Source organism: Oncorhynchus masou, chromosome 30, assembly GCF_036934945.1.
Source record: "Oncorhynchus masou masou isolate Uvic2021 chromosome 30, UVic_Omas_1.1, whole genome shotgun sequence".
In the NCBI taxonomy this organism is placed as follows: domain Eukaryota; kingdom Metazoa; phylum Chordata; class Actinopteri; order Salmoniformes; family Salmonidae; genus Oncorhynchus; species Oncorhynchus masou.
The window spans coordinates 20,124,772-20,150,996 of NC_088241.1; the positions used below are offsets into that span (position 1 = coordinate 20,124,772).

General features: G+C 43.7%; 3 protein-coding genes and 1 long non-coding RNA gene across 6 annotated transcripts; 3 read left to right on the plus strand and 1 right to left on the minus strand.

The window, feature by feature from the left end:
- Window positions 1-1,888: 1,888 nt before the first annotated feature.
- Window positions 1,889-8,808, plus strand: LOC135522294 (pre-B-cell leukemia transcription factor 1-like). Its single transcript, XM_064948407.1, has 8 exons — window positions 1,889-2,183; window positions 3,000-3,073; window positions 4,569-4,813; window positions 5,249-5,439; window positions 6,179-6,314; window positions 6,430-6,571; window positions 7,820-7,908; window positions 8,090-8,808. The coding sequence occupies exons 1-8, from the start codon at window positions 1,945-1,947 to the stop codon at window positions 8,168-8,170; spliced, it is 1,197 nt and encodes a 398-aa protein (XP_064804479.1). The 5' UTR covers window positions 1,889-1,944; the 3' UTR covers window positions 8,171-8,808.
- Window positions 8,342-15,001, minus strand: LOC135522293 (neurogenic locus notch homolog protein 1-like). 3 transcript variants are annotated; one of them, XM_064948406.1, is made up of 11 exons: window positions 14,656-15,001; window positions 13,486-13,636; window positions 12,844-13,176; window positions 12,504-12,733; window positions 11,978-12,311; window positions 11,553-11,701; window positions 11,338-11,399; window positions 11,095-11,224; window positions 10,240-10,337; window positions 9,721-10,052; window positions 8,342-9,605 (listed from the first exon to the last, which is right to left on the minus strand). In XM_064948406.1, the coding sequence occupies exons 1-11, from the start codon at window positions 14,708-14,710 to the stop codon at window positions 9,083-9,085; spliced, it is 2,397 nt and encodes a 798-aa protein (XP_064804478.1). In that variant the 5' UTR covers window positions 14,711-15,001; the 3' UTR covers window positions 8,342-9,082. The 3 variants fall into 3 exon arrangements, with proteins under 3 accessions (XP_064804478.1, XP_064804477.1, XP_064804476.1); XM_064948405.1 differs by having other exon boundaries at window positions 11,338-11,411; window positions 13,486-13,633; window positions 14,656-15,000; XM_064948404.1 differs by having other exon boundaries at window positions 11,338-11,411; window positions 14,656-15,000.
- A 1,109-nt stretch (window positions 15,002-16,110) lies between these two features.
- On the plus strand, window positions 16,111-25,357 carry LOC135522296 (antigen peptide transporter 1-like). The gene is made up of 12 exons (XM_064948408.1): window positions 16,111-16,386; window positions 16,848-17,177; window positions 17,278-17,585; window positions 17,775-17,905; window positions 21,887-22,092; window positions 22,420-22,617; window positions 22,902-23,030; window positions 23,277-23,465; window positions 23,556-23,729; window positions 23,893-24,052; window positions 24,283-24,419; window positions 24,641-25,357. The coding sequence occupies exons 2-12, from the start codon at window positions 16,860-16,862 to the stop codon at window positions 24,866-24,868; spliced, it is 2,178 nt and encodes a 725-aa protein (XP_064804480.1). The 5' UTR covers window positions 16,111-16,386; window positions 16,848-16,859; the 3' UTR covers window positions 24,869-25,357.
- Window positions 17,912-21,339, plus strand: LOC135522297 (uncharacterized). Its single transcript, XR_010452669.1, has 3 exons — window positions 17,912-20,939; window positions 21,010-21,081; window positions 21,162-21,339. It is a non-coding gene; the product is annotated as an uncharacterized LOC135522297 (long non-coding RNA).
- Window positions 25,358-26,225: the final 868 nt, after the last annotated feature.

The following is a 26,225-nucleotide window of genomic DNA, read 5'->3' on the forward strand; positions in this document are numbered from 1 at the left end:
AAAATATGTGAACAACTACAATTACCTAGGTGTCTGGCTAGACTGTAAACTTTCTTTCCAGACTCGTATTAAACATCTACAATCCAAAATGAAATCTAGATTCATAAACTGACTATCCTACCGATCCGGCGATATCATTTACAAAATAGACTCCAACACTCTACTCAGCCATATTCTTTGAGTGTTTCGTGGGTGATTGTCCTATTGTCCTTAGTGTCCGTTGTGTATTAGTTTGCACGAGTATTAGGCTGTTTCGGTTTTTGTTACGTTTATTGTTTTGTAGTGTTTGTATTTGGATTCGTGTTGCTTCAGTTTATTAAACATGGATCGCAATCTACACGCCGCATTTTGGTCCGACTCTCCTTCACACCTAGAAAACCGTAACAGAATCACACTTGTGCAAACTATTACACAACGGACACTAAGAACAATCACCCGCGAAACACTCAAAGAATATGGCTGCCTAAATATGGTTCCCAATCAGAGACAACGATAAACACCTGCCTCTGATTGAGAACCACTTCAGACAGCCATAGACTTATCTAGAACACCCCACTAAGCTACAATCCTAATACAAAACACACCACATACAGAAACCCATGCCACACCCTGGCCTGACCAAATAAATGAAGAAAAACACAAAATACTTCGACCAGGGCGTGACAATATTTCACTGGTCACCCCCAAAGCCAATTCCTCGTTCGGCCGCCTTTCCTTCCAGTTCTCTGCTGACAATGACTGGAACGAATGACAAAAATCGCTGAAGTTGGAGACTTATATCTCCCTCACTAACTTTAAACATCAGTTTTCTGAGCAGCTAACTGATCGCTGCAGCTATACACAGCCCATCTGTAAATAGCCCATCCAATCTACCTATCTCATCCCCATATTGATTATATTTACTTTTTTCTCTTTTGTACACCAGTATTTTCTACTTGCACATCATCATCTGCTCATCTATCACTCGTGTTATTTTGCTAAATTGTAATTACTTCGCTACTATGGCCTATTTATTGCCTTACCTCCTCACGCCAGTTGCAGACACTGTATATAGACTTTTTTATTTATTCTATTGTGTTATTGACCGTTATTGATCATTTGTTTATTCCATGTGTAACTCTGTGTTGTTGTTTGTGTCGCACTGCTTTGCTTTATCTTGGCCAGGTCGCAGTTGTAAATGCGAACTTGTTCTCAACTGGCCTACCTGGTTAAACAAATGTGAAATTAAATTATATTAAAAAATAAACTCTGTACTGGTAACCCGTGTATATAGCCAAGTTATCATTACTCATGGTGTATTTATTCTTCGTGTTATTATTTTTCTATTTTTGTCTCTACATTGTTGGGATGGGCCCGAAAGTAAGAGTTTCACTGTTAGTCTACACCTGTTGTTTACAAAGCATGTGACAAAGGGCCCGAGAGTTAGGATTTCACTGTTAGTCTACATCTGTTGTTTACGAAGCATGACAAATAAAATGTGATGGATAAAATAGTTGATTTGATTGGTAAAGACCTGTGACCTTATTATGAAGCTGATGCATTATTACATTAACTGATATGAAATCAGAAGATGATCCCTCCCTCATCATGGATGCAAATGCTCAATGTATTAGGCAGAATGAAAGATCCCCCTCTTCTCTCTTTTTCTGTTTCTGTTTATCTTTTACACATACACATAGGCCTACACACGCCGTTGCCTCATAGTTATGTCCATTTACCTGATTGTTCAGAATAATTACTTAGTTTAAAGTCATAGCTATGAATATCCCTAGTACAGTAGCCTATGGGCTCTGTCTGGAGTACAATTCGAATTTTATTAACATTCTTGTTCGAGACTTTCTTTGTCAATCGCTAGGGGACTCTAGTGCAGGCTTGCTATAGTGTTTGAGTTTTGAAGGGTGTGTGACTGTGATTACTCGTCCGCGCCACTGTGTGCCGCTCAGGATGTTGCAGCAGCAGCCTCTCACTGGCAACGGGCCCTCTAACGGCCGGGGCCTTGGCCTGAGCTCTCACCCCGGTATGCACCCTCTAAACTCGGTTCATCCATCTTCCCACCACCGCTCCGACGGAGACACAGGCCACGAAGGCGCAGAAAATGGACATGAAAGCCGCAGAGACATTGGCGACATATTGCAGCAAATCATGACCATCACCGACCAAAGTTTGGACGAAGCACAAGCAAAGTTAGTCACAATTGTTTATAACGTATTCAGATTTAGTCACACATTTCTGCAAATTTGCTCAATGGCCAAGAGTTAGCTAAAGTTTTCAGAAGTTTTCAATTTTTTTCTACTTTGAAGTTTTTTAATAAGCTAGCTAGGTAGCCAACGCTGCTAGCTAGCTAATTGGCTTTATGTCATGATATGTTGTTTATTAAATAGTTATTACTTATTCCTCTGGGCTATTTACACGCCTGTTATTGTTGTGATTTTTTTTGTTGCTAACTCGATGAAGAGGGTGAATTCTTGCTAAGCTATAACTGGCCAGTTATCTAGCTATGCTCTATTGCTTTATTGTTAGCTTGCTAATGTGTTACTACTAACGCGTTAGCCAGTTAGAGTTATGAATTGCAATATATTATAAACGGATTGTGGCCATAATCTTGGCATTATCCATTTCATGCTACATTTGTTCTACGCATAAAATGTTAACATATTATCTACATATTGTAGCTGCTGCTAGCTAGCCATAGCATTACGTAGCCAACGTTAGCATAGCAGGCTACAGTGAACTCCAGTCAAAAGGTCACGAACAACAGAGCCGATGTTTGTTGTTGTGAATGACATCTAGTTAACGTTAGCTAGCTAAATAAAGCGTGTGAAAGCAGGGAGCGAGCTAACAAACAAATAGCTAGCTAACTAACAAATAGCTAGCTAACTAACAAATATTTTGTTCGTGCTAATGGCTCGTTGCTAAATAGCTGACTAGATATACAGCTACAGTAGCTAACGTTAGTTAGCTAGCTAATAATAACAATAATATTTTTTTCCAATCGTCAGAAAACACGCATTGAATTGCCATCGAATGAAACCAGCTTTGTTCAGCGTCTTATGTGAGATCAAAGAGAAAACAGGTAAGTTAATTTTCACTAATTGAAACCCTTTGTTTGATTTTAAACTTGTTGCTAATTCGTTTAAAAGTTTCTGGCCATCTGTGATGAAACAGAAGAAGATGTTGGCTCCATCACAATAATAACGAGTTGCGCATAATCCATGCAGTTAGATGACAGTTAGAAAATTCTTTAGCTATTTTACATTTTCAACAAAGATGTATTGTGTATGATGACTTTTCAAATATTACCGCAAGATGACCCTTCCTTTATTTGTTTCATCCACAAAGTGCTTCTCCAAGTCTGTACCTCAGAGGGATAATATTTTAATATACACTGAACAAAAATGTAAACGCAACATGTAAAGTGTCCCATGTTTCATGAGCTGAAATAAAATATCCCAGAAATTTTCCATACGAATTTTTGTGCACAAATTTGTTTACATCCCTGTTAGTGAGCATTTCTCCTTTGCCAAGATAATCAACCCACCTGACAGGTGTGGCATATCAGGAAGCTGATTAAACTGCATGATCATTACACAGGTGCACCATGTGCGGAGGACAGTAAAAGGCCACTCTAAAATGTGCAGTTATGTCACATTTAACTTTAGGTAGTGTGCAATTGGTATGCAAACTGCAGGAATGTCCACCAGAGCTGTTGCCAGAGAAAGTACTGTTCATTTCTCTACCATAAGCCACCTCTAACGTTGTTTTAGAGAATTTGGCGGTACATCCAACCAGCCTCACAAAGCAGACAATGTGTAACCACGCCAGCCCATGACCTCCACATCTGGCTTCTTCACCTGCGGGATCGTCTGAGAACAGCCATCCGGACTGGTGATGAAACTGTGGGAATGTACAACAGAATAATTTCTTTACCTGACTTCAGTTTGGCAGCGTAATCGACTTCAGTGGGCAAATGCTCACCTTCATTGGATATGGCACGCAGGAGAAGTGTGTTCTTCGCGGATGAATCCCAGTTTTCACTGTACCGGGCAGATGGCAGACAGTGTGTATGGTGTCATGTGGGCGAGTGGTTTGCTGTTGTGCGTTGTGAACAGAGCACCCTATGGTGGCGGTGAGATTATGGTATGGGCAGGCATAAGCTACGAACAATGAACACAATTAAATATGGAAATTTGAATGCACAGAGATACCATGACGAGATCCTGAGGCCCATTGTCATGCCATTCATCTGTCGCCATCGTCTCATGTTTCGCATGATAATGTAAGGCCCCATGTCACAAGGATCTGTACACAGTTCCTGGAAGCTGAACATTTCATTTTTATTTGTATTTTTTTATGTATCTGTGACCAACAGATGCATATCTGTATTCCCAGTCATGTGAAATCCATAGGTTAGGGCCTAATGAATGTATTTCAATTGACCTTATATGAACTGTAACTCAGTAACATATTTGAAATTGTTGCATGCTGCATTTATATTTTTGTTCAGTGTAATAGGAGACATTGCAACTTAGTTTACCATGAATCAGATTGACAGACCTCTCTTGTTGCAGGCCTATCAATGCGAAATGCTCAGGAGGAAGAATCACAGGACCCACAGCTGGTGCGATTGGACAACATGCTGCTGGCGGAGGGTGTGGCTGGGCCGGAGAAAGGTGGCGGGGCGGCAGCGGCTGTGTCCGCAGCCACCAGCTCTGGAGGCATGTCTCCAGACAGCTCACTGGAACACTCAGACTACAAAAGCAAGTTGAGCCAGATTCGCAACATCTATCACACTGAGATGGAGAAATATGACCAGGTACTTTTCTAGTTGTTTTTTTTTTCAAGCAGTGGGGCAGTCCCAATCCTTTTGTATTTTTTTTTTGCTGTATTGAAGAGATAGTAAAGTGTTGGAAAGACGGGGAAGATAGAGGGAGGGTGAGTCAAAGAGCAGTGGGCCGGATTCAAACTCATATCAACTCTGACATACACTGTACATGTGTGCTGGGGTCAGTGGCTGTACTTGATTTGAGGTGGAGGGACTTGACACTTTGCACACACTGAAAATTACACCCTTTGGCGAAGTAAACTAAAAGAGGTGATGTTATAATTTAGGTGAGATAATTGAACTTGAACATAAATGACCGACGTCAACAGTGTCGGCCCGCTGTTGACTTCCATCATTTGAGCTCAACTGACTGTCATATCTGTCTCCAATCCCCCCTCTCGCTCTCTCTCTCCATGTCTCCTGTAGGCCTGTAGTGAGTTCACTACCCACGTGATGAACCTGCTGAGGGAGCAGTCACGTACGCGGCCGGTGTCACCGAGGGAGATTGAGCGCATGGTGGCCATCATCCACCGCAAGTTCAGCTCCATCCAGACACAACTCAAGCAGAGCACCTGCGAGGCCGTCATGATCCTGAGGTCCCGCTTCCTCGACGCCAGGTCAGCATGTAACACTGTTATTGGGGTGACATAACACCTGTCAAAACTTGCCATGACAGTGAATGACAATTCATATACAGGTAGTATTTTTAATGAAGAATAAAACATTCCATAAATGAACAGTGGTTCATGGTCATACCAGTCATATTTCAAATCAAATTTATTTGTCACATACACATGGTTAGCAGATGTTAATGTGAGTGTAGCAAAATGCTTGTGCTTCTAGTTCCGACAATGCAGTAATAACCAACGAGTAATCTAACTAACAATTCCAAAACTACTACCTTATACACACAAGTGTAAAGGGATAAAGAATATGTACATAAAGATATATGAATGAGTGATGGTACAGAGCGGCATAGGCAAGATGCAGTAGATGGTATCGAGTACAGTATATACATATGAGATGAGTATGTAAACAAAGTGGCATAGTTTAAAGTGGCTAATGATACATGTATTACATAAATATGCAGTAGATGACATAGAGTACAGTATATACGTATACATATGAGATGAATAATGTAGGGTATGTAAACATATTAAGTAGCATTGTTTAAAGTGGCTAGTGATATATTTTACATCAATTCCCATTATTATTTACAGAGCATAATCATGTTATTACAGTGCAGGTTGTGAATGACTATTGTGTGTCAATATCAGTTGTTACTGTAGTTGTGAAACGTATACTTCTGCCTGGGTTGCATGACTACTCTCAACACACGCACCTTTGTGTTGTCAGGCGTAAGAGACGAAACTTCAGCAAGCAGGCGACGGAAGTCCTGAATGAGTATTTCTACTCCCATCTCGCCAACCCTTACCCCAGCGAAGAGGCCAAAGAAGAACTAGCCAAACAGTGTAGCATCACTGTCTCTCAGGTAACCTTGTGTCATAAGTATATGCATCATATATTTACTATTAGCTCACCCGTTGATACGCCCATATACAGTTGACTCCATTGACCAGCCTCTTACTGGCTCGTTAATTGAACAGGTGTGCAACTGGTTTGGCAACAAGAGAATCCGCTACAAGAAGAACATCGGGAAGTTCCAAGAGGAGGCCAACATCTATGCCATGAAGACGGCCATCGTGGCGACACAGAGCGAGGACTCTCCACACACGCCCAACTCAACAGGTAAGAGCTGAGGAAAGGAACCCAGGCCTAGTGATACAAACTGTTTTGAGTTTATGGTTCATTTGGTAGTAGAAATGGATGGGTTGTTAGTGTTTTTGTGTTACGGAGCAGCAAGAGGAATATATATATATTCTGTTGAGTCTGTCAACAAAATTCAAACTTAAAGGGTACACCATATTTAAAGGGATGGCTTAAAATCAATGTGCTGAAACCCGTATGAATGAAACATCTGTTGCCCAGCAAGTGGGAGGGTTTTCAGCGGTTGAATTACATTTAATCAGCGCACGCAATCGAACCATGTCTGCAAAGCCCGTTACGCAACTGAATAAGATACGTCTGAATTAAAACTACTGAGAAGTGCATAGGAAAGGCCTGCTTGAGAAAGGTGTCATTTTCTAAGTTGGAATTGGGCCTTTTGTTCTGTCTTGCCAACTCCTTGCCCAACAATAGAAGTCCGTTTTACAGCGCAATCAGATCTGGGACGAGGCTGATGTTGTAGGCCTAATAGCCCTTATTAAAGACGTCTCCCCTTTTGTTCCTCCACACAATCAGATCTGGGACCAGGTTGATGTTGTAGGCCTAATAGCCCTTATTAAAGACGTCTCCCCTTTTGTTCCTCCACAGGATCAGATCTGGGACCAGGTTGATGTTGTAGGCCTAATAGCCCTTATTAAAGACGTCTCCCATTTTGTTCCTCCACAGGATCAGATCTGGGACCAGGTTGATGTTGTAGGCCTAATAGCCCTTATTAACGACGTCTCCCATTTTGTTCCTCCCCAGGATCAGATCTGGGACCAGGTTGATGTTGTAGGCCTAATAGCCCTTATTAAAGATGTCTCCCCTTTTGTTCCTCCACAGGATCAGATCTGGGACCAGGTTGATGTTGTAGGCCTAATAGCCCTTATTAAAGATGTCTCCCCTTTTGTTCCTCCACAGGATCAGATCTGGGACCAGGTTGATGTTGTAGGCCTAATAGCCCTTATTAAAGATGTCTCCCCTTTTGTTCCTCCACAGGATCAGATCTGGGACCAGGTTGATGTTGTAGGCCTAATAGCCCTTATTAAAGATGTCTCCCCTTTTGTTCCTCCACAGGATCAGATCTGGGACCAGGTTGATGTTGTAGGCCTAATAGCCCTTATTAAAGATGTCTCCCCTTTTGTTCCTCCACAGGATCAGATCTGGGACCAGGTTGATGTTGTAGGCCTAATGGCCCTTATTAAAGACGTCTCCCCTTTTGTTCCTCCACAGGATCGGGGGGCTTCTCACTCACTGGACCAGACCTTTTCCTGGGTGTTCCACCAATGAATGGAGAGCAGCCTGTCTACATGGGAGCACAAGTATGGAACTTCACTGTCATTCACATCATGTTATATATCATCTTTATTTTAGCTCGTAACTAATTGAGAGCACATTCTCATTCACAACAACAACCTTGTGGAGGAGTTGTATTGGAGTGGAGAGGGGTTAATGTAGGTTAATGTCACTACAAGTCACCACATGTCATTTTCTCTTTGGCAGACTAATGGGAACTGGCAAGGGCAAAACACACCCCCCTCTGCCACTTCCCCAGGAAACGACCACTCAGGGGAGTCTGACTGATGGCCCCGTCCACTTTGTGTCGATGACATAGATGGAAAGAAAACGGAAAAAGACTGAAAGAATGATATCACTCTTACTTGGCTGCAGTTTTTGTATGTCTTTTCTGTTTCTTACTGTCCAATGATATTATGTCCATGTTCATTATGTTTGTATGAGCTTTGTGTGTGTGTGTGTGTGTGTGTGTGTGTGTGTGTGTGTGTGTGTGTGTGTGTGTGTGTGTGTGTGTGTGTGTGTGTGTGTGTGTTGTTTTGTATTGGGATTATGGGTTTTGTTTTCCACTACTTTATATGTTACTGTGGTATGTGGGCAGGGAGGCTTGGGAAATTGCATTACCATTGTTTTATTAGGCTATATTATTAATGCTGTTACAAATATTTTAGGATTTTAGTTTAAAGGTAAGATATAGTTGCATTTAGAGGATGTGGGGGCAATAGAGAAAATCCAAAGATTTTGTGTGTTTGTTTTCTCTTTTCTACTGGGCTTGTTTGTCTGTGTGTGTCTATATCATGAATGAAGTATGTGTGCTGGTTATGTTAACAGTTTGAATGAGTATATCAACAGTGCTGTCATTCTGTACAGTGAGTGAAAAACACCTGTATTCTCTCTACCTCTTTTACAATAAAGACTCTGTATTCACAGTCAGTTGGTTTGTCTTGATTGGTTGATATTAGCATAAGAGAGACAGGTCACCTCGTAATATGGCAGAAGAAGAAAAAATTGCACATTAATCGTTTATTGATTTAGATATTTAGAGTAAATGAAGTTACTCATTTGTTGACTGAGTTTATATCCCTTCTGTCAATCTACTGTTATTTAGGAGCAAGGGGCCTTTTACAGAAAATGTAAACTGCACATGATTGACATGATGGTATTTGGGGTAATTTCAGCATGATATCTCACAGCAGAGCCCCCTTACAAAGCTGTTTGGTTAGAGTCAGGCATGTGGTTATTTAGCTTCTCACTTCGGGCTTTCTGTTCTGCCTTTTTAAAACTTGCTGCCTCAATCTCTGGCGCTGCCCTCCTGGGGTTGTCGCTACTATCGACTATTGATCTGCGATCTGATTGGGTGGGAGCATCTGTAGGAGGGACTACGATCACTCTTTCTATGGGCTCAGTGGCTATTTTCTCTGATAAGGCAACATAAGTCGGTTCGGGCTGCTGTGAACTGGAGCGACGCTGCAGTGCATTCTGGGTACAGGAGAAGGACCGCTGTCGAGGAGCAGGCTGGGGTAACAGGAAGTGCGGTGTCGCTGCTCTCGGGACTTCCTGGGGCCTTTCACGATCTTCGTCCTCTGAGGTAACCTCCTGTAGAGTGCTGATTGGTCTTGGTGGACGCCCCATGATTCTTGGGGTAACCAATGCTGTTGCTGATTGGTTGAGCTGTGGTCGCCAGTTCTGAGGGGAAGGGCACTGCACTCTGCCCATTGATAAATCACTATCAAAAGAGGAGGGAGATCATACGAGTAGGCAGTGATGAATTTGCCTTATCAAGATGAGTAAATTACTAAACGTTATTGTGAGTAGATGTATCAAATGCCACAAGACTTTACCTTGGTGGAGGCGAAGACATATCCCGATGCCCTATGACACCAGAGAAGGAGGCACTTCTCCCAGGGAGCCCAGGGGAATTCACCCATTGGCTATACAGAAAGGCACGCTCATCCCACAGCATATCATTGGTTTGCTCCATAGGAATAGGCCCTCTCTGAACCCTGTGAGCCAATAGGAGCTCCAGGACTTGATGATGCATGCCCTCTCGGGCAACATCCAGTGCCCGGCGTCCTCTGCGATCAGACAGATCCTGATTTGCCCCGTTCAGGAGCAGGAACCGGGCGGTGTCGTAGCAACCGTGGAGGGCGGAGAGGAACAGAGCAGTCTCACCCTATCAGATAGTGGGAGTGGTATATATCAGAATGGGAGTGTCGAAGCAATAAAAATAGGAGTACCCTAAAGTTTAAACACTCTACGCAGATTTAACTGAACATAGTTTCTTTGAAGTTCCTCTTCCTAAATCTTCATACAAGTATGTGAAGAATCATTAAAGCAGAGGCTTCTGCTGGCCTTGGTACCTTGTTGTCCTGTAGGTCCACCGCAGCACCGTAGCGAGTGAGGGTTCTTGTCAAGGAGAGGTGGTTAACTGAGCATGCCCAGTGGAGGGCTGATCTCCCTGGGAGAGAGAGTGCATTTCAAGTGGAGGAAGGTAAGGGAAGGAAGGTGGGAGTTCAGTACAGAAAGAGAGGGAGTAAGTCAGCCAGTGAACAAACATTATACAACAGAGTCAAGCCCAAATGGTGAAAGATGGGGAAGAGGGAGATTTTGAAAGGGAAGAAATGAGAATGAAAATGATGGTGAGGGACTAGGGAATCAGTCTGAGAGGGAGAGAGCGAGAGATAGTGTGTGTGTGTGTGTGAGAGAGAGAGAGAGAGAGAGAGAGAGAGAGAGAGAGAGAAAGAGAGAGAGAAGAGCAATGAAGGTTAATATGGTACATCCACACTGCCTGGGCACTAGGGCACATTAACTTCTGTATCAGTTTGGGAGGGGGGCAGCAGGGGTGCTGTAAAGAGGAATGGAAGGGAAGAGTGGGAAGCCATGTAGGTTTTACCAGAACAGAAGAGAAGAGAAGGGGCACATGGAGAGGACCAGAGAGAGATGAGATCAGTTACACTGGTTACTCAAACCCTCAAAGTAATACAATATAGTAATATGTATGTGAGGCAGTGTGTTTATAAGGTCGTTATTACACCCATGGAAGCTGCATAACAGTTATGGATATTTGTTCCATGCAATATTGATTTTTAAAATACGTTTGCAAATAATCCTCCCATGACACTCTACAGGGAAGTTCAGTTAACTTGTTTTTTTCACCGTCTAGCCTAAATTTTGGTTAATAATGTAATTGGGAAATTGGGAGAGTAAAGTGATACCAGTGTGGTCTGTGTTATTGACCGGCACCCCAGCTCGTAGCAGCTCCAGAACCACACGGTCAAGCCCACTCCGGACCGCACGAATCAGGACCACTGACCCATCTGGACCACACCATTGAACCGAAGCAGACTGTCATAATAATGTTTGGTACAGTCAAAATGGAATACTGTAAATAACAACCAGCGTAATCTACAATTGAAATAAACATATTGACATTTATGTAGAATATGTATGGAACTTACTTGATTGGGTGTTCTGTGATGTGTCGACGGGACAGCATTTCTCTCCCATCCTCTTGGGGGGGCTAAAAGTGGAGCTGAAAGTCAATTTAGTTACTTGCGTAGTTACATTGTGCAAACCGTAAATCATTCTGTGACAAATTAATGTAAAGGAACAATGAGTCATTTTACAAGCCTATTAATACAGTATGTTAACCATGATCAGGAGGTGATGTTACGTTGTATGGGTGATTGTGGGTGGCTCGGGGGGCTGCGGTAGTGCTTCTGCTCTTGCATTCGGTGGTCACAGATGGACCTGTTGATGTCCTCCATAGAACTCTGGGTAAAGTCAGTGTCACTTCCAATATCCAGGTCCTTTTTCAGTGGCCTGAAATCATACGTTTATGCTCTGAATAGCAGTACTTTGTACATACTTAGTGATATTACTACAGTATCACTAATATTGTGTAAATTAGAGATAGTCCAACACAACATTTTTATCTAACAGAGTAAAAGTTCAGTTAGGTTAAAATGACCGTAATGGAAACAACTGAAAGCCATACAACCCATTACAATGAAGCAAACTGTTATCTGATCACAGCGCTGTTGATTCACTAGACTGAACATCCTCTAACTTCACCTATAATCATTCATCTTCACTCACCGCAGTCGAAGGGCATCCTCCCCCAGTGGCTCTCTGCGTCTTTTCTTCTCAGCCTCCTTCGCTTTCCTCTTCTTTATCCCATTCCTGTCTTTCTCTCTGCCTGTCCTGCCCCTCTGCTCTCGGTGGGGTGTGTGCTGTGCCCATGCCTTGGCCACATTGGCTCCGCTGTCATTCTCAGTGACAGTGGATCTGTGCCTAACCCTCTCTCCTCCTCCCTCCCTCTCCTCTCGTCGTCGTCTCACCCTTCTGATCACCAAGACAACCATCAAGACCAAAGCCAGTACCAGGCCCGTTGCCACGCCGATCACAGCCCATATCCATGGAGGTGTTGCTCCTGTGTGGAGATGGGGGGCAGAGATATTAGGTGGTACTCACACACACAAACACGCACACACACACACACACACACACACACACACACACACACACACACACACACACACACACACACACACACACACACACACACACACACACACACACACACACACACACACACACACAAACTATGTAACAGGATACATACCATCATTAGTGTCCTCCTTTTCCTCAACTGGGTCCTCCTCTCTCCCTCCTATTTCCTCCCCAACCCCTCTTACACTAATAATGGCCTTTAATTCTTGGTGAGAGGGGACCGACACACGAGTCGATGACGTAGCAGCCCGCAGGAAGTTAGCTGCTTCGATGGCGTACGGGAAACAGGTAGAAGGAAGACGGGAGCACGGCCTGTTATCCACTTGCAGGAATAGGAGAGAACTGTTTCAGAGAGATTGGGAGTGAGAACATTGATGAGATGTTAACAAAAGAGACTAGGTTAAAGTTTTAAAAAAATAGTGGAAGCAAAATCACAATCTCTTCATAGTTACCCATTTGAGTCATCCGAAGAAGCTTGAGCCAGCAGGTTTTCGAGCTGCTGGGGATTAAAGTTGAAGAGGTCCTTGCTGGGGTCAAGGGGCACCGTGCCGCGCAGTTTGAGGGGCGTCTGCAGGAGGGTGCTGAGGGCCCAGAGAAGGGAACTGTTGGAAAATGTGCCGTGTTGCAGGGGGACGTGGGTGTGCAGGAGCAGGGTGCCCTTAGCCCACAGAGGGCTGTGGTGCCTGTGACAGTCACTCCCGTCCCAGCCACAGGCGGCACTTTCACAGCCCTGGTCACAGTAAGAGTTGGAATAGTGGTCTCGGCAGTAGTGGATGTGACCTGAACTGAGAGAGGGGATAGTTAGAAGGATGCAGAGAAAGCGTGAACCCCAGCTGAAACATCTGGATGTATACAAAAAGGAAAGTGAAAGAGCAGGGTATGTTTCATTCCAGGAACATTTTCTCTCCCCTCTGCTCTTATTCACTCCCCTCACCATGAATATGAGACTACTGGGTTAGAGTAAGTCACCATATTGCTTTCACATATCCAGTCCTATCAGATCCATGAAGGAGAGTGAACAAATGGAAGAGAGGATGGAACATCTTCCTGGAATGAAATGCAGCCCAGATCTCCCTGCTGCTACAGTGTCTTACTTGCAGAGTCCTTTGTCCCTCAGACAGTCGAACCCGTCTCTCAGACACTCGGGCTCGGTGCACTCTTTATCACATGACCCATCTCTAAACTTGGCCTCACACTGTCTGGACGGACACTGGGCCCAGGGGTCACCACCAGGAGACGCTGCTGCTATTTGGGGAGGAATCACTCACACACACACACACACACACACACACACACACACACACACACACACACACACACACACACACACACACACACACACAAACACAAAGGTTGGATTCCCACTTAATACTAATATACTAACTTAAACTGAATCACTTTGGATAAAAGCATCTATTAATTACAATACTGTATTACTGTATCAAGCAAGAACCTGTGCTTTGACCTACATTTTCAAGCTGTGTATTGTATAGGCCTAGGTGTATCTATCACCACCAAGCATTCATTGTTAACAATGCTTGGTACCGTGCCAGCCAGGCAGGCTATGAAAGGTGTGTCCTTGGCATGAACCATGAAACGGGAAATAGGAGGCCTGACACAAACAGGAAGTTTCCAGGAGAGGCGAATAGCAACAGGAAATGGAGTGGGCTGGGACTGGATGAAGGTCGGAGGTCGTCACCCTGGCGATGAGGAATGGAATGGGACAATGGAGAGGCTTGGCAGGTGTGTGAGGGACAATAAAAGTATAGCACAGGAGAGTTGGGATTGGACATGGTGTACTGTATAGCAGTGAACATTCAAGGAAATACAGTACAATCTTTGACTCTTATGCAGGCAAAGCACTTTTTGGTCAGTCATATCTTTAAATCAGTGACACATTCACGCAGCATCTTATAAAGTGATGATGAAAGGATGTGAGAGCAGTTTATGTCAAGTACGTCACAGTATTTTTTATATATCCTCAGAAATCTATAAAACATAGAAGTGAGAACATCAATGTAAAAAAAATGTATGTTTTGTTCTTGGGTTTCAAAATAAAGAAAGTTGCACACTCCATGTATAAACTCCCATAAATTAAATGGGTATTTATCAACGTTTCGGCATCACTGTGCCTTCCTCAGGGTTGCTAGGAAGTACCATGTAGGACTTCCTCTCTTTAGTCAATTACCTAGTAGAGACTTTACCTCACTCTCACAGGTATCGAACATCATATCAACAAGATAATAGCTGGAAGATGGACTCACCTTGACAGCACCTGCTCAAACCCAACAGAACAGCTGTCCACAGCACCAGCATCATTAAGGCAGGCAGGTCCCCGAGAGGATGGAGACGGCAGTAGCCTACTCTCTCTCACTATCCTCCCAGCTGTACCAGTGTGGTTACTAGGTCCAATGCCCTGGTCCAGCTATGGCAGGTCCGGCAGGACTGTACTCCGCTACAGTGTTGTGGGGTATCTCTCTGGGTCTCTTCTGGAGAACTTACTGTCTCACTACGCTCCTGACCACGTTCGCAATGGGACCATGTGAACAGTTTATGTCTAAAGTGGTACACCCCAACTTCCAGTGCTGCTACCACCCACCTCTCTCTCTCTAATTATTTTTCAGAAGCACTGCGGATATGTGGACAACTTCCTGACACTGTGTGGAAAACAATAGGAGCGGTGTGTGTGTGTGTGTGTGTGTGTGTGTGTGTGTGTGTGTGTGTGTGTGTGTGTGTGTGTGTGTGTGTGTGTGTGTGTGTGTGTGTGTGTGTGTGTGTGTGTGTGTGTGTGTGTGTGTGGTCTTTGTGTGAGTCTGCAGTCTGTTTTTCTACTGATTATAATGCCTCAGGATGTAATCTTTCAAATGAACCAGGCCCTGTATTCATGAAGCAATCTAGGTGCCCCCTGTTCATGCAATCATATTAATTACGTTAAAAAAGGCTAAACTGATCCTAAATCAGTACTCCTTCTCTGAAACACATTATGAATATATGCCCTGGAGTAAGCCTGCATATATCACTTTTTTTTTTTACTTCCCTTGCAGGAGCATGTTCTTTGCATTTTAAAATATATATATAATCTTAACTACTGCAAACGACAAATAAAACTATTTCAAAATCTCAAAGAAGGGATAATAACCTCCAGGAATGTGGTGGGTGTTAAAATAGACAGATACAGCTGCAGGCCCATATGTCACCGGTCTCAAATGAAAGGATGGATCCAGGAACAGGAAACTAGGGGGTTCTGCTTTCATCCTGAACCTCAGGACTCATCAATTATGCCAAGAAACAGCCTCACAGCTGGTGGTACAGCAAAGATTGTGTGTCTTTTCAAGTTTTGGTGGGGGGGGGGGTCTATTTCTATTTCAGGCTAAGGCATACTACTTACTCATTATCTGGGCAAAAAAAACTAAAATAGTTTTTATTTATATGATGAGTTTATATATAGAAACATTAGGCTGCTGTGCATTGTCAAGGGGAATATGAAAAAGATGGTCATGGAAATAATGTTTCAGTGATGGTAGTGATGATGGTTATGGTTATCATCGTGTAGGTCATCAAGCATTCCACACGATGTCGCTATTCTGCATTAGATTCCTTTCAAGTTCAAAGGTGAATCAGCCAGTAAGTCATTTACTGTACAACATGTTCATATATATCAATCCCTTACACAGTAATCACCTACTCGTTTCACATAAAGTATAGCATAGTATAATTAATATAAAATCGGCATTTGCCAATGTCAAGAAGGGGCGGGTCGTTCAAAAGGGACTTTCCAATTGTGTACTTTCGGTTTTATCAACTCGAACGTGGGGTACTCAAGTTTAGTCGCTGGCTGCTGCTGTATAACTCAATTAATACGAAGATTGCCCTTTATATGATATGCGTGTGTAACATAGAACATAGGCTAGAGTTATTCTTAATAGATATAGGCTATCGTTTCCTTGACATTCAGAAGAAATTGCAACCTCATTCGTAAGAGCCCACATGCAAACGTGAGTAGTCTATATATTTTTTAAAGCTATTTAAACGTGTTATATTGTGTTATATATTACAGCATGTATTGTAATGCGTTGTTACAATTCGTCATATCTTTCATGAAGCCAAAAAGACAATTCAAATTCACCTAATTGAAAGTGAAAGTAAAAATGGAAGCATAAGATAACAGGTGATTACACACCAGCACCCAATGTTGTCGCTTATTGGACGGTCAGCTGTTTTTCATTAAATGGTCACACTCCCTCAAATATTTTCAGATAATCTATGTCCCAGGGGTTTAATTTGGATTTTGTGCGAACTCATTCCCAAATTTGCCACTTTTTCCATAATATGCTATAATAGATCTATGTGCACATTTCATGTTCCATATGCTATCCCACTTAGTCCTCCTCAATTTACCCCCTGGATATGATGATCCTCAACCTCATTATCTGTCTCTCCCAACCTCCTGTTCTAGAGCCTGTTCAGGATGCCGAAAATGAACTTATCTCCCCTGCTCTTCCTGTGCATGGATGTGTGTGTGGTGCAGACAGTCCGCTTGGCCCAACTCTCCCCTCTTCTCCTCCACCATCCCCTCATCACCTTGTGGGGTGGAAGCCTGCTCCGTGCCGGCCTCCACCTCTTTCTCACCTTCAAATTCCCTGGAAGTACCCCATGGATGAGCAGCTTCGAGGGGCTCCAGAGCATGGGGGTCCTCTGCTTCCATTGCCCACTCTACATCAGCCTTCTCTGGGCATGTGGCCAGTCCATTCTGGGGCAACTATGGGGATGGCACTCCTGGCAGGGGGTGGGTGACAAGTCTATATTACTATTATTATGTTAATATATATACCCTTTTTGTTTTAAAAATTGACAAACCAAACAGACTAAAATCACTTGTTTTTCAGCTACTTCAGGGCTACTGCGTAACAGTCGTAGCATGTTTGTACTGGACACGCTACGTCCCTTCTCTTCTTACCAAGCCCACCAAGGAACCACAGAAGAAGACTGGGGCCTCTCTAGAGAAACTGTTGGGATACATGAAGCCTTATGTCATACGCTTTGGAGCCGTGCTGAGTCTTGTTGTCATCTCCTCCCTTGGTGAGATGGCTATTCCCCACTACACCGGCCGAATGACAGACTGGATTATGAATGAAGACGAGCCTGAAGCCTTTACTCACGCCATCACGGTCATGTCTCTGATTACAGTCATGAGGTATAGTACAGCATATATCAATCATTGGTGATACGATACTCTTGAGTCCTTCCAATTGATGCTCAGTGTTTGATACTACTGTTTAATTTGGAAGTTTCAAGGGCCCTAATCACTTCCACAGGGCATTTATTACACTGATACTGTAGTAACGTGTTTATTTGCCCTCGTTCTCCCATCTCTATCATTCAGTGCTGTGTGTGAGTTTGTGTGTGACCTCATCTACAACATCACCATGAGTCGCATACACACCTCCATCCAGGGCCTAGTCTTCCAGTCGGTGCTGAAGCAGGAGATTGCTTTCTTTGACACAGCACAGACTGGTGAGTCACATCTCATTGCAATCTACAGGTAACTGCCTAAATAAATTAAACACCAACATAAAGTGTCTTAATAGGGTGTTGGGCCACAACTAGCCGCCAGAATAGCTTCAGTGTGCCCTGGCATAGATTCTACAAGTGTCTGGAACTTTATTGGCGGGATTGGCACCATTCTTCCATGAGAAATTCCATAATTTGTTGTAGGGATGCACCGATATGACATTTTTGGCCGATACCGATGTCCGATATTTTCCTTACCAAAAACAAACCCGATACCGATAACCTATATTTAACATTTTAGCAGCCTTTTAAGCATTCTAGTACAGTTAAATAGTTGAAACCAAGTGTCATATGTTCATTTGTTAAATTAGGAACAGATTGTTTAATAACTTGTAAATTCGAAAAATTAATCATCTATGAATGTATTTTATCGCACAACAGATATTCATGACACAAATATTTTAGCTGCCCTGCATTACAAAGATGGTTAAGTTGTTGGTGGCTCTTCTTACTATCCAATCTTGTCTGTATGGAGAAACTTAAATGCTTTAAAATAAATATTGGTGAAGCTGCACTGAAAAGGTGCTTACTGTCCACACTAGTACAGGGAGCACCAAGATACTTGCGCACAGCTTAAGCTAGGATGGGGAAACGGTGCTTGTTCCTTCCCCAGTATCCAAGTGCATCTTCATTCCTGGGAATAGTAGGTTCTGTCAGGAAAATGTTGGCCGATGTAGTAACAGAAATTGAAAATACAATGCGTCTCCATCTCTCTCTCTCTCACACACACACACGCGCACACGCACACACACCAAAAAGTTATTTTGTTGGCATTTACGTATGTCCTCATTACCAGTAAAACATCATCAAAACCTATTTCTTTCACTTACTTGCTGTGCTGTTTCGTTGTTCATTTGTTCAGTCGTTTCATTCTCAACCAGGATTTCATCATACACGTCAAGCAGTGACGTTTCAGCCCTGTCTGTCCGTGGCCTCTTCTGTCGTGGGTCCTCTTCTTTGGTGCTCACTGTCACTGTGTCCTTTTCCATCTTGTCCAGCTGTGTCGGTAACATTTCATGTAAACCCTGTTTCTTGTCTGCATCGAAGTAGCGGTCCTTGTACCTAGCATCGTGCATGTTGGCGACACAGTAAAGAGGCTCAGAAAGAATGCCACCAAATCGCTTGTTCACAGCGTCTAGTAGAGTATTTTTGCACGTTTTAACTCCACTGTCTGTGTCGGAAGTTTTGTTGAGCAGGTGTTTCAATGCCATGACAGATCGTATCACGTCTGCTGCAGACGCAGTTGAAGAGCTTATTTCTTGAGTCAGTTGTTCGAATGGAGCTATCACGTAGCACAGCGTGTACTTTGTTCTTGGGGATTTTCCAAGTTTCAAACATTTTCTCAAATGCCATTGAAATGGCAGCAGCGGTAGGAGAAGCAGCACATTCTTGAGCATGCAATACGGCTTTCCTCAATAGGAAATCCTCATCGACCCACTGTGCTGTCAGACTCAGCATGCCCATGGGGCTGATGTCGCTGGTCCAAATGCCAGTCGTGAAGCTAATAGCAGCGACACCCATAGCAAGTAGCTTGTGGATGTGCAATTCAGCAATACTGTGTAATTAGGGCAACATCTGAAAAATAGCGTCTATTTGGTAGTGTGTACCGGGGCTCGAGATGCTCGACCAGTCGGTGAAAGCCAACATCATCCACAACAGAGAACGGTTGATTATCAAGGGCAATGAATTCCATTATCTTGGCATTAATGGATTCCACCTATGAGTTGTCTCGCTGAAATTCTCTTACTCTTTCAAATGACTGCTCAACTTGAACTTTTTTTTTGCTTTTGTTCCAAGTAGACGCTGAACCTCTGGGGTGATGCACTTTCAAATGAGTAATTAGGTTTGTGGTATTGAAAGATTTCACTTTCTCCCCTCTGGAAATAATAGCAGCACAAACGTTGCATATGGCCTTTTTGTTATCTTCCTTTGAAACTTCGAAATAGATTCACACCGCAGTCATTGTGGCCTAAGTTAGGAACGCTGTGTTGAACATGGAGCGCTGTATTTTTCGTGGCATCCTTACGTCACCTACCTACGTAGGTATGCACTTCTGCTTTGACCTCCGCGTTAAACTAGATATTGGCATTTTTGGCTAAAATCGCCCAATTACGGTGCATCCCTAATTTCTTGTTCTGTTGATGGTGGTGGAAAACGCTGTCTTATGCGTGTCTAATTGGGTTGCGATCTGCGACTGAGACACACACACACCCTTTAAACCTCCTATGATCTTTGAGGCCCCTCTTTCAAAGTCACTAAGATCTCTTCTTCTAGCCATGGTAGCCAAAATAATGGGCAGCTGGACATATTTATACATGACCCTAAGGATGTTCATTGCTTAATTAACTCAGGAACCACACCTGTGGGGAAGCACCTGCTTTCAATATACTATGTATCCCTCATTTACTCAAGTGATTTCTTTATTTTTATCAGGTTTGAAGGTAAGACCCAGATGCAGACTGTGTCGGAGGAACAGTGTTTATTACAGCAACAGGGCAGGCAAACGACAGGTCAAGGCAGGCATGGGGTCGATAACCAGAGTAGTGGGGTAAAGGTACAGCACGGCAGGCTCACGCAGATGTTGGTAATCCAGAGGTGGGGTAAAGGTACAGCACGGCAGGCTCACGCAGATGTTGGTAATCCAGAGGTGGGGTAAAGGTACAGCACGGCAGGGCAGGCAGGCTCACGCAGCTGTTGGTAATCCAGAGGTGGGGTAAAGGTACAGCACGGCAGGCTCACCCAGATGTTGGTAATCCAGAGGTGGGGTAAAGGTACAGCACGGCAGGCTCACGCAGATGTTGGTAATCCAGAGGTGGGGTAAAGGTACAGCACGGCAGGGCAGGCAGGCTCACGCAGATGTTGGTAATCCAGAGGTGGGGTAAAGGTACAGCACGGCAGGCTCACGCAGATGTTGGTAATCCAGAGGTGGGGTAAAGTTACAGCACGGCAGGCTCACGCAGATGTTGGTAATCCAGAGGTGGGGTAAAGGGACAGCATGGGCAGGACAGAGGCTCACGGCAGGCCATGCAGATGTTGGTAATCCAGAGGTGGGGTAAAGGTACAGCACGGCAGGGAAGGCAGGCTCACGCAGATGTTGGTAATCCAGAGTTGGGGTAAAGGTACAGCACGGCAGGGAGAGGTAATCCAGAGGTGGGGTAAAGGCTCACGCAGATGTTGGTAATCCAGAGTTGGGGTAAAGGTACAGCACGGCAGGCTCACGCAGATGTTGGTAATCCAGAGGTGGGGTAAAGGACAGCATGGCAGACAGGCTCACCCAGATGTTGGTAATCCAGAGGTGGGGTAAAGGTACAGCACGGCAGGCTCATGCAGATGTTGGTAATCCAGAGGTGGGGTAAAGGTACAGCACGGCAGGGAAGGCAGGCCAGAGATGTTGGTAATCCAGAGGTGGGGTAAAGGTACAGCACGGCAGGCTCACCCAGATGTTGGTAATCCAGAGGTGGGGTAAAGGTACAGCACGGCAGGCTCACGCAGATGTTGGTAATCCAGAGGTGGGGTAAAGGTACAGGACGGTAGACAGGGTCAGGGACAGGCATTATACCAGGGGATAATGTGGAAGATGGGCGACACCTGGAGGGGGGTGGAGACAATCACAAAGACAGGTGAAACAGATCAGGCTGTGACAATTTTGTAATTTATAGTTGTTGGGTTATTAATTGATTAAGCGAATTGATAAACACATACTGTATGTCCAAAGGATATACCCCAGTTATTTTTAAATGAAAAGGAGAGTATCTTAATTAACATGAGTGATCAGGTCAAGAGTATTGTGCTGATCTTTCTTTTCTTCAAAGTGAAGAGGATACCTTTATGCTATATATTTATGCTTTACGCTATATATATGATATATATACTTGCACACCGTCCCCTCCAAGGGGCTAACTTAACCTATGACCTTTGTTCCAGGTGACCTTGTGTCACGCATCACCACAGACACCAACGACATGAGTGAGTCTCTGAGTGAGAAGTTGAGTCTGCTGATGTGGTACTTCATGCGGGTCACTTTCCTCTTCATCTTCATGCTCAATCTCTCCTGGAAGCTGTCCCTCTTCACCGCAATGGGGCTTCCTATCATCTGGGTCATACCAAAGATATCCGGCAAGTGGTACCAGGTACAGGAAATCAGACCTTTTTCTAATGTATTGTAGTGGAAGTAGCCTGGTCCCAGATCTGTTTGCGTCTTCTTGGCAAAATGTATGGGGTGACAATGACAATAAGAGTTGGCTAGACAGCATAAACAGATCTGGGACTAGGCTATAGTGGGGGTAGTTGTGTGAACTACTAAACACTCCCATGAGTAACCTTGTCTGAGAGTTGCAGTTTCGTGTTTGCATACATCTTGATTCTACAAGTTACAGTCACCAAAAATAGCACTACAGAGCAGACAGAACGTTACCTGACCAATCAGAAGGTAACTGTGAATTTTGTTTTTGTCCCAGGAGCTCGGTGCGAAGGTTCAAAAGTCACTAGCCCAGGCCAATGACGTTGCCACGGAGACCTTCTCCTCTATGAAGACAGTACGCAGCTTTGCCAACGAGGAGGGCGAGACGGAGCGCTACAGGATGAGGCTAGAGAAGACCTACTCTCTGAATAAAGAGGAAGCAGCAGCCTACGCAGCCTCAACCTGGACCAATAGTGTGAGTCTCAGCTTCAATTGTAAACGGTCACAGGGTGAGAGCAATTTATCCAAATTCAGTTAAAAAGAGCTTGGATTGCACATTGATTCATGAGGGTTCATGAATTTGTCTGTAATACGGGCCCTGAGTTATTCCTGGCCATGTGAACTGACAAGGGAAAGTTCTGGACAATTGTTATATAGACTATAACTACTGTAGGTCCCAGAGTTTTTCCTGGTTACATGATCTGGAAAACTCTGAGCCCTAGTCATAATCAATAGTAACCCCATCTGTCTTCCTCTCAGATGTCAAGCCTGTTCCTGAAGGTCAGTATCCTGTATTATGGCGGTAGTCTGGTGACAGGGGGGACCGTCAGCAGTGGGGATCTGGTGGCCTTTGTGCTCTACGAGCTCCAATTCTCCTCTGCTGTGGAGGTAAGGCCATAGATTAACAATCTCCATCCAATCTACCCGCAGCCATCTTATGTTTAATGCCTACTGCCAAATCCAAACAGACCTAAATGTACACACCCTAACAAGGCACTGCCAAGTTGTTCTACAGTAAAATAGGGGTCAAAATGATTTATTAGTATCACAACATTTCAATCATAACTAGAGCTTTGAGTAGCAACATTTTGACTGTCACTTACTGGTGTCGCTTTTACATGTCCTGTCTGACAGGCCGTGATGTCGTATTACCCAAGTGTGATGAGGGCAATCGGTGGCTCTGAGAAGATATTTGAGTATGTGGACCGACAGCCCCAAGTTCCTCCAGAAGGCACCCTTGCCCCACAGAATCTTGAGGGACATGTTGAGTTTAAGAATGTCACATTTACCTACCCTACCAGGGAAGATACACCGGTGCTCAAGGTATCTACAGTATATTTACTGTATACACATATACTGGATATTAATTAAAATTACATATACATTAAATTACAATTTCTCTTAATCTCTCAGGGCCTGTCTCTGGAGCTGAGGCCTGGGCAGATCACTGCCTTGGTGGGGGCTTCTGGAGCAGGGAAAAGCACCTGTGTGAGCCTGCTGGAGAGGTTCTACCTGCCCCAGGAAGGAGAGATCCTATTGGATGGACAGCCACTGCACAGCTACAAGAACCAGTACCTACACGACAAGGTCATTATGAACAGCAATGGAAGCAATGTTACTCTTCTCCTAAGCCATATTAGTGCATAACATAATTAGCTACCAGCCTTTAAGGAAAGGTACATGATCCCAATGTTTGCAAAGAAGTTATTAACCAACTAAATGCATTATCTAAATGAATAATTTCTCTCAGATCAGTGTGGTGAGTCAGGAGCCGGTGTTGTTTGCTCGTTCTGTCAAGGAGAACATCAAATATGGCAGAGATGATGCCACTGATGAGGAGATGTACCGGGCTGCTGAGCTGGCCAACGCCCACAAGTTCATCTCTGACCTGCCCAATGGCTATGATACAGGTATGTCCCAAAAGATGAACTCATATTGACTTCATCCTGATAGGATTGGTAATATTGTTTCCTTGGGGCCTTGTTTAGTCCTTACTGATAGAAAGTTACACTTTTCTCTGCATAGCTTTGACTTTGAACTGTTAGTACTTTTCCTTCCTTAAACTACTGATGACACGATTGTAGTGTATGTGTGTTATTCAGCTCTACTGTTCATACTTAATTGTTGTTCTTTATTCCAGATGCCGGGGAGAAGGGAGGCCAGGTTTCAGGAGGGCAGAAGCAACGCATAGCCATCGCCAGAGCTTTGATCAGAAAGCCTCGGATTCTAGTGCTGGATGATGCCACCAGTAACTTGGACACAGAGAGCGAGCATTTGGTAAGATAACTCTGAATCTTGTTATCTTTCACTGACAGGTCTATTTATTGGGGGGTTAACCAGTTTCTGTTGATCATCTACTCATAATATAACCCAATGGAGGCTGTTTCCTTCCCTAACATGAATAATTTATTTACAATGTATTGTAATCTCAGCTAATCTCTGACAGTTCAGTGGCTTTAATTCAAACATACTCATCATGTTTCTCTCCATGTCCTTAGGTCCACCAAGCTCTGCTCAAGGACTCAAACCCCTGCTCAGTGCTGCTGATTGCTCATAAGCTGAGCACTGTGGAGAAGGCCAATCACATTGTCGTTCTTGAGGAGGGAAAGGTGCTAGAGGAGGGGAGCCATGTTGAGCTGCTGGAGAAAGGTGGAACCTATGCTGACCTGGTGAACAAGCAGAACACTGGCTTCCAGCGCAAAGAAGGGGAGGATCTGAAAAACTAAAACAGAGGCTCCAATCCCATGACAATTCTCAATTTACACTGAAATCCCACTTCTGCCACCATCTCACATTTTCAACATTATTACCTACTATTTCTACTGTATCACATATGCTTTGCAAATACTCTGAGATCATAGCATCAAACTTTAGTTTAATTATCTCCCCTAAGTGATTTTGAGGTACTCAAAGAAAAAACGAATCACAAGAACAGTCCTGTAATATAAAAGGTTTCATGCAAAGAGCACATTTCTATGTTCAACTTTCTATTTGCACTATACTGCAACTTAGGTATTCTTAATGCCCCAAATGCATTGTGTATTTATTTTTACATTTATTTTTGTTGAATTGTTCTCCCACATTTTTGTTATAACTATGTAAATAGGGATCCCAAATAATGTTTTGTTTTCTGTGTACATTGTCTCGAAGGCAGTACAATACATTAGCCGTTTTCTGTTCTGTGTTAATGACAATAAACATTCTGCTCTCTGAAATCATTTCTTCATTTAGTAATCTGTATGTGGGGGAATGGTTACATAATACCCGCACGTTTAGCAGTTGATCTGTATTACAGTGGGAAACTCCACATCTCATGCTTTCACTTTTACTTTTCTTTGCTACAGGCCTAGATAATGATGCCATAGTCGAATCGCATACAATGACCTCCACCAATACTGTTACTGTTTAGAGGGTATTTCAATGAAGGCAATACGATGCTTAACGCAGAGGCAGTTTCATAACAGTTAACTATGCAATAGCATAGTTTTAGGTCCACAAACGTACACACTGCTGGAGCAGCCAGACCCACAGACAAGGGGTAACCCAAACATGTCACTGGGGCTGAAAATCTGAAGCATCCGTTTAAAACGTATGTCAACACCAAATAAATCCAGTCGCTGGTAGAGGGAGTGGATGGAACTAGGTGAAAATGTGCTGACATTCTGCAAATGTTCTCATCGATTAAACATCTGATCTCAACCCTTTTAGCTGTTCCCACAACTGAAATGTTACGAACATAGTGCACTACGTGTTATAGACTTGACGCTTAGCGTAAGTTAAAAAACATTGTTTAGGAGTGCACGGTCGAATTGAGTCTGTCTCGGTCCATGCGCACTTCACGGAATGTACACTAACGAAAATATGCAAATACATGAAACAAACGTACCAAATAGGATCTCGCTAGCTCGTGGCTTTGCCCACCTTGTTCTGCGCACAATTTAATTTGCTCACACTGTAAACGACTAACTATCTTGGGTTAGTTATAAATATCTTTGGTAGCGGGTCCATCACAGCTAAACTGTCGTAACACCATAGCAACAGTATTTGTTTTCCCATTAGCTTTTGTTGAGGCAGAAACTATTC